At 40.4% G+C, this 10,112-nt stretch overlaps 1 protein-coding gene across 1 annotated transcript; it reads left to right on the top strand.

The window, feature by feature from the left end:
- The first annotated feature begins 354 nt into the window (after positions 1–354).
- On the top strand, positions 355–9,595 carry ESM1 (endothelial cell specific molecule 1). Its single transcript, XM_002714031.6, has 3 exons — positions 355–1,075; positions 3,841–3,993; positions 8,055–9,595. Exons 1-3 carry the CDS (start codon positions 634–636, stop codon positions 8,153–8,155), a joined length of 696 nt encoding a protein of 231 aa, XP_002714077.4. The 5' UTR covers positions 355–633; the 3' UTR covers positions 8,156–9,595.
- Positions 9,596–10,112: the final 517 nt, after the last annotated feature.

Genomic DNA, 10,112 nt, shown 5'->3' with positions numbered 1-10,112 from the left:
TCTCAGTTGCAGCTCCACCTCCTGCTAGGTGCACTGCTGTATCCGTGATAGACTTAGATACATGAGGCATGAATTGCTGTAGAAATGACATTTGAGAAAGAGGGGTGGGAGGAAGGAAGAGAGGGTCTTAAAAAAAATCCCTGTCAAAATATTTTCTTTCTTCTAAGTATCGAAAAGGCACAATGTAACCCTTCTTCTTCCAAGTGATCTCATATAGCTATTTATTTAGGGGAAATACCAAACGTGTATTATTATTATTTTTGAAGAAGAAGCAGCTTCTTTGGCCCTGATGATTCATGTCGATACCATTTTCCTCCCGAGCACAGAGGCTGCGAGACAAAGCTACACCCCGAGTGACATGCCGGTGTCAGAACAGTTCCTGTCCTGAAGGAGGCTGGGCGACCTTCCTCGCTCCCTCTTCACACACGGCCTTGAGCCCCTGAGACGGATGTGAGCGGGTTTCTCAGTCCTCATGCAAAACAACCATCTAAACATAACAGATGACATCAGCTTGGGCTTTTCAATTCCTGGATGGCAGCAGCGTGTTAATCCAGCCTTCATCCTGGATTTCATAAACTAAAACAAGAGAGCCTGGCAGGAGGACAGCGCGCTGCCGCTGGGTTGAGGAAATTGATGACGGGGAAGCATGCGGGCAACCCAGTGTATAAAACTCATCAACGTGTAGGCAGAGAGGCGCAGCTACCACTTTGGACGGCTGCTTCCCGCCAGCCAAGACTGCGTCGCGGGGAGCCGAGCCGGAGCCAAGCGGGGAACATGAAGAGCTTCTTGCTGCTGACCACGCTCCTGGTCCCTGCGCACCTGGCCACGGCCTGGAGCGTCAAGTACGCGGTGGATTGCCCGGAACGTTGTGACAGTAGCGAGTGCAGGAGCAGCCTGCGCTGCAAGAGGACAGTACTGGACGACTGTGGCTGCTGCAGAGTGTGTGCCGCGGGGCTGGGAGAGACCTGCTACCGCACCGTCGCGGCCATGGACGGTGTGAAGTGTGGCCCGGGGCTCAGGTGTCAGTTTTACAGTGAGGAGGATGATTTTGGCGACGAGTTTGGTATATGCAAAGGTAAAGAGCCACCCCCTTGTTTCCCCTCCAGGGTCCAGGGTTCACTGAGGGGGCTGTTAGCCAGCCTTGGGGTCTGGGGAGACTCGGCAGCTCACTCGCTATGTTAAAGGAGATTTTACGAAAGAGAGTTGCCATGGAAGATGGTGTCACCCTCTTTTCTGGAAAACTTTAGAAACACAGCAGGTAATCTGTTGGGAATGGTTTAGACTCCCTGGCCGCTGCGGTCAGGCAGAGATTACAGAGGTCTCTGTGAGATAACCTCCCAGAGTGGTTCCAGCCCCGGATTTAGTGATTCTTTGATCTGGAAAGGGTCCAAGGCCGGTGGGCCTCTCTCAAGATTAAATAGTTCTGATGAATGCTAATGCCCTTGGTGGACCAGGGCGGGTTAAGTCCTTTAACAAAATAACTCACATGCTTAAAAGAGTGACCCTCAAATATAAAACAAACTTCATTCTGCTTTAGAAAGGTTTTGGTGACTTAGAAAGATAGCAAAGGGTGTAAGACAAGCAAAAATAACAGTAAAGAAAAAAAGTAAAAATTGAAAGTCTGTAGCGAAGGAGATTAGCTGCCTTGGAGACCTAGAGAAAAGCTTCATTAGGTTGCAATTATAGTTCAATAACGTGTTCCTAGTTAAGCATTCATAGATTTCAGTTTAAACTTAGTGATTCTAGTTTAAACATGTTTAGAATCTGAAGAATGGTATTTTAAAACACTGTCTATAGAGACCTGATGAAATCATTAGTAAGAGCTATTAGTAAGAGGCACACATGCTATTAACTCATTCATCAATTGTCCAGGAGTGGACAATTTCTAAAATCCTTGTATTTTATGTACCTAATATAATTGTATTCTTTTTATTGATAATACCCTGTATAAGCTTATTTAATTACTTGTCCTACCTGTTAGACAAATAATGTGCAAATTCATCATCTTTTGGTCTGCAAATTGTATAAAATGTTAGAAAAGAAATTCTTGAACAGTGAAGAAAATTTTATTTTTGTTTATTTTTGCTTATAAGGAACAAGAGGTAGATATTGGGGAAATACTTTCTTTGGTTGAACGCATAAACATATATTTCTTTCAACTGAAAAGGATCTGTATTTTCTGCAAATTACAGGGCTTGTCAGCCAAGAAAATAGGAAATTAGGGAGGAAGTGGTTAACACAGTCATACTCAGGAGGTAGAAAGTATATGCCATGGATTGCTTGTTCTCTTGGCATAGAAATGCCTTTGTACATGTGAGTGTAAATGTGCAATTTTATGTGGATAAAGAAATAAGGGGGAAAGTAGCTGGACTCTTTAGCACTCTAGTTAGCTATGAATGATGAACTAGCATGAATGATTGAGGTAGATGTCAATGACACATATTTTTAAAAGGATATTTAGATTGCACTTTTTGGCATGTTTCAGATGGCTCATGCATCTAGTTTTGAACATTTTTCTCTCTGCTTGGAATAATGAGACTGTGTGAGCCTTAGCACCTCTAGGTAGAGAGATTCTATGTTGCTATAAACAAATATCCAGATGTTTTCTAAATATTCAGATGTTTACCATTGTGTTGCCCAGATAACAATCAGCCGGCCATGATGCAGTTATTAGACACTTGCTATATACCTAGTATTGTTCAGTACATCAGGGGATACAATAGGAGCCTGACAGAATTTGGCTAAAGCTGTAGTTTTCCCAATCCTGTATGCTTTTCTGCTAGAGGCTATTTCAGGATCTCTCCTTCCCAGCAGAGAGCACGGGTCACTCTGTAATCTGAAGGGTGCTGAAAAGAGAAAATGCTAAGTCTCTTTTAAACCTAATATCTATCTTGTTCATTCAACTGAATATTAGATTGCTGAAGACTTGGATGCCTCACAACTCATTCCTTTACCCATATGCGATGTTACATTTACAAGGATATTTTCCGTGCCAAGAGAATAAATATTCTATATCTGTTCTGCCGGCTTTTAAAACCTGATTAATTTATTGAGGTACTGATTCTATCATAAAACCCATGATTTTAAATAAGTGATCTTATCCTTTTTATCTTAGAGTGGTATGTTTTATTCTAAGCATAGAAATGAAGAAGTTTTAAAAGCATCCAGTTCTTGGTAGGCATACAATCCTCAGGGTGTATAAACTCCAGCTTGCGTGTTCAGTTGCAGAAGGCTTTGCTAGTAAGCTGGGGACTTAGGTAGCTGTACTGCCTTTTGCAGATAGGGAGCTTGATGTGGGTTGGAGCAGACTGAGGAGTGATTTCTTCGTGGTGAACTTGGGTGCCAACTCTCTTAGCCCTGGTTAACTTGAAGCTGTTTCCTGTACATTTAACATAGCAAATTGTCATGAGTAGAGTGGATTAAAAAAACAGCATCACATTTTAAAAACTCTTTGAGAAGCTGATGCACATGTCTGTCTAATTTCCCACTATCCCTGGGCTGATAACAGAGGTAGCTTGTGAGAACCTGTCTATTGGTATCTAAGCAGCAAACAAACAGGATTAAGAATGGTCCAAGGAGATTGGTTTTGTGTGGCTTTGACTAGACTTAACACCATGCCACTAAGTTTGAGGCATCCATTATGTGCTGTTAATGTGTGACCACACATTTGTGATGAGAAGTGCTAACTTTCAAAGCCTGGGTCTTTGAGCATAAGTTTTCATTTTGTAGTCAAAATTCTTGAGGTTGGTTCAAAGCCTGAAGCTATGCACATAGGGGCTCCTAGTTTGGAGGTTTATGCATACGAATGCGCTCCTTCTCGAAATCCTTCTCTACCCTCAGACTGCCCCTACGGCACCTTCGGGATGGAATGCAAGCAGACCTGCAATTGCCAGTCAGGCATATGTGACAGGGTGACCGGCAGATGCCTGAAATTTCCCTTCTTCCAGTATTCAGTAGTCAAGTCTTCCAACAGGAGATTCCTTCCTCATTCAGGTAAGAATTAATTATGTCACAAATATTGCAACGGTAGTCTCATTGTCAAGTCATGACTTAAAAAGTGTCTCTGAGTAGAATACGGTGTCGATGGAATGCTTTTCTTCCCTTTATCTCACTCAGGAAAGGTGAGTGGTAGTTGAGTTTGATGGCTGCTGCTGTTTCCTGAAAAGATCCCATTAACAATTTGGAGAATTATCTATCACAATTTCTCATAAGGTTTTCCCAGTTTTTACAGGATAAACATGATTGATTACAAAAAAAACTGTAGTAAAAAATAACCAATGGAGATATATAAAGTTCTTTAAATTCTTCAGTGATCTGTTTTATATATTTACTAGACAAAACTATTTCTCTCCCAACTTCACATGCAGAAAGTACTGTGAGGAATTTATTGGATTAGGTTTAAGAGCCAAGATAGAAAATATAGAACATTTCTCTCTCTCTTTTTTTTTTTTAACTAATGGAAGAATTTAAATGGAATAATTCCAAGCATGTGTTTTTATGGATTTTGGAAAGAGTAAGAAATAATATCTGTGATTGAAATTTGGGAAATGGGTGAAATTGTGATAGTATTCACATATAGCTCATTACTCTCTGTTAGTTCTCACATAGGTTGTTAGAATGTGAGGAACACATGGCTGATAAGGTGGTGTTAGAACATATTCGGTTATCTTGTTGAATAAATGATCAGATAGCAACAGCCCCATTACAACAGGTATCCCTTATTCTTCCATTGCACAGACCTGTGACTCAGATAAATGATAGCCTATTATATACTTCAAATATGCAAGCAGAGTATATTTTAAATGTTCGCACAACACACACACACACACACACACACATCCAAGCATGTGAGTAGTTAGTTGGATTTAATCATTCCGCAATGAAAGCTTAGATTAAATCATCATATTATACCCTGAATACACACAACTATTATTTGTCAAGTAAAGATTAAGCAAACAAGAAAATGCAGGCAAAATAACCCAATATGTAGCCATAGCAACTGCTAGTATCAATTAATTATATATCCTCACCATAGAAACAGTTAATAATCCAAATCCATTTTATTTTGCTTTTGTTTCTGGCCCTATGCATGTCAAAGTAATTAGGATGTGAAATATCTGCAAATGTACTTATTCTTCCAGTTTTACTTCCTTCTTACATATGCATGCTACTTGGTTTGTTCAAATGAAAGGAATATTGTGCTTTTAAGTGAATTATCAGTTTTATTATGGCCATGCTCTTAAACATTAATTTAAAAGGAAGCTTTTCATTTTTAAAATCTATGAGGTGAGGATTATTATGACTCTTTGATCTGGGAAATGAGACATTAACATTTTAAATGCTTATGACTTATTTGTCCTATCCAGTGAAAGACTGGATTTTAAAACCTGAATTTTTTTTTTAATAAGATGCAATTCATGTAACATGAAGTGTAACATGAAGTTAACTATTCTAAGGTAAACAGTTCAGTGGCATTCACTGTATAAGCACCACCTCTATCTAGTTACAGAATATTTTCATCACTGCCAATTATACTTCAGAACAGCTAAGCACTTACCCTCTTCCTCACATCGCCTTAGTTCCCAGCAACCACTGACTTTCTTTCTGGGCCTAGAAATTTTCTGAATGAGTAGGTTGCTTTGAGTTCAGATGTGAGGGCTGTTGTCTTGGTATACCTAGCCTCAACAACTTGCGGCTTCTTATGTCTTGTTTGACTTTTTTAAAACCACAGGCCAAAGAGAACTTGAGTTTGCACCGAAGCCTTTTCCCACCCAGGGAGAATCAAATCCTTTGTGCGTCCATGTTGGTGTTGTGGATGGAATGTTCAGGGAGGCCATGCGAGTGCCTTTGGAGCCCTCACTGCTCAGTGCGAGCAGGCGCGGTTGGGGCCTCGCTGGTGCCCCTCCTGAGTGCACACAGGCTGGTGACCTCTTAGCCTCTTCTCCGCAGGACCCTTGAGCAGTCTCTCTTCCTGGTGCCTGCTAGGCTCTCTCATTTGCTTGTAGATTATGCTGGTATCTTGGCTAACATATAGATGCCTGGGAAGCAGATGTACAAGGGTACTTCGAAAGGTACCTGAAAAAAATGGAATTAAAAGATAGTTGATTTTGGTGCCAAAACCTGTTTTGAAATCCATGCACAATTTTTCATAATATGCATTTTCCATGAATTCCTTGAAGGCCCTTGTATGCATGGATTTCACGGTTTTTTTTTTTTTTTTTGCACCCAATTCAACTTATCTTTTAATTAAGATAAACTCAGCTTTTAATTCCATTTGCTATGAATCCTTTGAAGTTCCCTTGTATTGCCATAAGGCTGTTATGTGGTAGATTACATTAAAATATTTCTGTACCAAAATTAGAGACTGAGATTCTTACTAGAAATTCATGGAGAAAGCACTTCTTTCTCCTTTTCTTTTTCTTTCTTTTTAAAGATTTTTATTTATTTATTTGAAAGTCAGAGTTACACAGAGAGAGAAGGAGAGGCAGAGAAAGAGAGAGAGGTCTTCCATCTGATGGTTCACTCCCCAGATGGCCGCAACGGACAGAGCTGTGCCAATCCGAAGCCAGGAGCCAAGAGCTTCTTCCAGGTCTCCCACGTGGGTGCAGGGGCCCAAAGACTTGGGCCATCTTCCACTGCTTTCCCAGGCCATAGCAGAGAGCTGGATCAGAAGTGGAGTAGCTGGGTCTAGAACCAACACCCATATGGGATGCCAGGGCTTCAGGCCAGGGCGTTAACCCACTGTGCCACAGCACCAGCCCCTCTCCTCCTTTTCTTACCCAAGGTAATTCTTTTCAAAGGGTGATTATTGGTGCAATGTTGTCCAGGTTCAGCATGGACAGAAAGCACCCTAAAAACTGTGGAGAGGCTGTCCAGGCACCCCAGCCCTGCCCAGTTGTGTATCACCTCCATAAGATTTTCCACCTTTATGTGCTGGGGTTTACGGGAGGGGGCTTGGACCCTCGTTCCTGCTGCAGGCTTCACACCGCTTCTGCACAAATCTGCTTGGGCCCAGCTTTTTTTTTTTTTTTTTTTTGACAGGCAGAGTAGACAGTGAGAGAGAGAGAGACAGAGAGGAAGGTCTTCCTTTGCTGTTGGTTCACCCTCCAATGTTGGGCCCAGCTTTGAGAGGAGGTTAGCTGGCTCCAAGGTTCTCCAGCACAGGGACTTTAGAGGTCCCTTCCACACCCTGATGGTGTGAGGATCCTTCTTCACTTTCCAACTCTTGTTGACTGCAACTCTCTTGGAAAGCGAGATTCTGATCTACTTTGTCCCATTTGTTATTTCCTTTTTTCTAGAGGGTAGTGAACTTCCCAAGACTGGGAATTCACAAATAAACTTTTTTTGTGGGGGGGGAGGGGGTGAGAAGTGAGAATGAGAACCTGGAATATTTTATGAATTTATGCACATTGGATTGCCAGGCAGTGCTAAGCTTAGAGTGTTGCCTCTCACGATGCCCACTGCTGAAACGAATGTATCTCACTACTGGTAGAAGCAGAGAATTTCATTTTACAAAATTCTAAACATGACAAACTTCTCCAGTATTTAGAGCAAGAAGTATCTTTACAGAAGTTCTACCCTTTGGTCTGACTTCGGGTTTCTGGAGTCACACCAAAAAGTGAATCCCTCAGCTTTACCAGTTAGTATAAAAATCTCACTTAACAATTCATTCTGACAGCATTTGCTCCTTCCGTGAGTGCATCGTAAGTGCCTACTGTGTTCCAGGCACTGTTGTAAGTGAGGGGATATAGCAGTGAACAAAACCAAGTCCTGGCTTTCATGGAACTGAAGTTCCAGTGGTAGAATGAGAAAAGACACACAAACAGAAAAACACAAAAGACAAATGCATGGATGTCAGGGGGTCCATAGGTTTGTGAAAAGAAATAATTCAAGAAGGTATTATCTTAGAGAGAGAGAGGGCACATTGATTCAGAGCAGCGAAAAGGTTAGCCTGAGATCTTGAATCAAAGGTTTCATTTTAATTTCCTTTGTAAACTAAACAAAACTGTGCTTGCCCTTTGAATTAAAGACATGTGGACGTGATCTCATTGCAGAGCACGACATGGCGTCTGGAGATGGCAATGCTATGAGAGAAGAAATTGTGAAAGAGAATGTGGCTCGGTCTCCTGTAATGAAATGGTTAAATCCACGCTGATCCGGAGAGCAATTTCCGAGAGATGGCTCTACTTTAATGATTGTTCAACACACAGCCAACATGTTAGGAACCGTCTAGATTATAGCATATGGACATGCAATTTTTGGAGACCAAGTGTGAATCAGGGTGTACCCAGAAAAAAAAAAAAAGTAGGCTACTTGCAATCCCTTAAATGCATATGACTGAACACCCTTTAGATATTTGTTTGTGAAATATTTGTATGCCTATAGATTTGTTAAATGTGTGTGTAGAGTAACACTGAAGAACTGAAAATGCAATTTAGGTCATCTTACAAGGAGACTGTTCAGCCAAAGCTAGTCCAAACTGCAGACCACAATGGGACCATGGGTTCTTTGACTTGCTCTACATTCATGATGAGACACGATGGAGGAAGAATTAGGAGTAAAGAAAGGTAGGAGTAGGGCTGGGGAGGGTGTGCAAGTTTAGATCTTCCTTGTGGTAGTAGCTTCAATAGAATTTAATTGTGCTTTTTTAAAAAAGAAACTTTTGGAAAAGTCAAAACAAAACAACCAGAAAACCCCTGAAGAAGTAGGATTTGAAGCCTGTGGGAACTGGAGAATGGCCTTGAAGTGAGGTTGATTTCCAAGGGCTGCTAACGTGGTTCCCAGGTCATCTGTATCTGAAGGATGGTCGGGGGCAGAGGGCAAACAGAGGCTTCCATAAATGGTTGTACGGAATGCCACCTCTGAGTGAGACCCAGGAGGCACCCTTAATTCAATAGGCTGTTGTCTTAGTAGGCGGGGATATGTGTGAAGGTGAATATTTATGTTTTTATAAACTTTATAGTACAAGTCATCTTGCACACTTTTATGTATCACCCTCTGGGGGAAATGGACCTATTATTGTTCAACATGATTACAGTAAAGGCGTAACTCAATGAACTTTTCAGACATCTGAAACACAGTAAAGTTATTATTAATAATTATAGTAATATTAACAGTAACAAACAGAACCTTATAAGATGTCAAAAAAATGAGCAATGGGGGAATTTCTTTAAAAGCAAGTGCTGTGAATTAGATGAATTTTGAATTTAAAGTATAAAATAACTTTTTAGGAGGTTTGGAAAAAAAGTCAATTTTCAGCAGGAAACATGTCAGCTCTAAAATATAGTTTATTTTCATATTTTTTTCCTTCAAATTTGATTGATAAACAGAATTAGGAGTACGCCTGGGAGAAGCTTAGCACAAATGGGATGGTTGTACTAGATGTTGTGAGGAAATATTTGCAGAAGTATTATATTTGGAGTAAAGAACTTATTTAAGAATTATTTCACTATTTGCCTATATTTTATTCTTGACGTTTGCCAACAGAGTTGTGAATGTGTGCGTGGAAGGTCTTTGAATGTAAGCTGAATAAGCTGTTAGGTTTTGTTTTAAAAGGACAAGTTCATTACTGTTCAATAAAAAAAAAAAGACAGCTGCTTTGTGTCCATTTGTGGTTCTGTTGATTGCTTAAATCCTACTCATTCGATGAATAAGAATTCGTTACTGAATATTAAAGGTCTGGTTCTTCAACTGAATTTTCTGCTGCAGATAAGCTGCTCCTAGCCAAACGAGGGGCTAGGATAATTTTCTTTTCCTTACAACTTCAGTCTACTCTTCTGAGCTTCCTAGAAGGCAGACTCCCTGTATATTAGCCCAATACACAGGGTTTTTTTCTTTTTTTTAAAGCCTCTCTTTGCTTCAGCAACAACAAAAGGTAAATACTTCTTTTGGTATTATTATAAATTAACTGTGGATCTAAGGCTTGAAATAACAGTTTCTAAGTCACTAAATAAATGGTTTTTTCACATAGCACTGAATTATTGAACTTGGAGCATATTTTATCCTTTGTTTTGTTTTCTCCTACTGGATTTAATTTATTTAAAGATGGAAACTTTGCCATTTAACAGCTACTCGGGGCTACTGTCCATCATTCTAGGTTCTGTGAGGAAACT

The sequence above is a fragment of the Oryctolagus cuniculus genome, chromosome 14, assembly GCF_051225735.1.
Source record: "Oryctolagus cuniculus isolate XC-2025 breed Fujian yellow rabbit chromosome 14, ASM5122573v1, whole genome shotgun sequence".
Classification (NCBI taxonomy): Eukaryota; Metazoa; Chordata; class Mammalia; order Lagomorpha; family Leporidae; genus Oryctolagus; species Oryctolagus cuniculus.
This window is presented reverse-complemented; position numbering and strand designations above follow the sequence as displayed.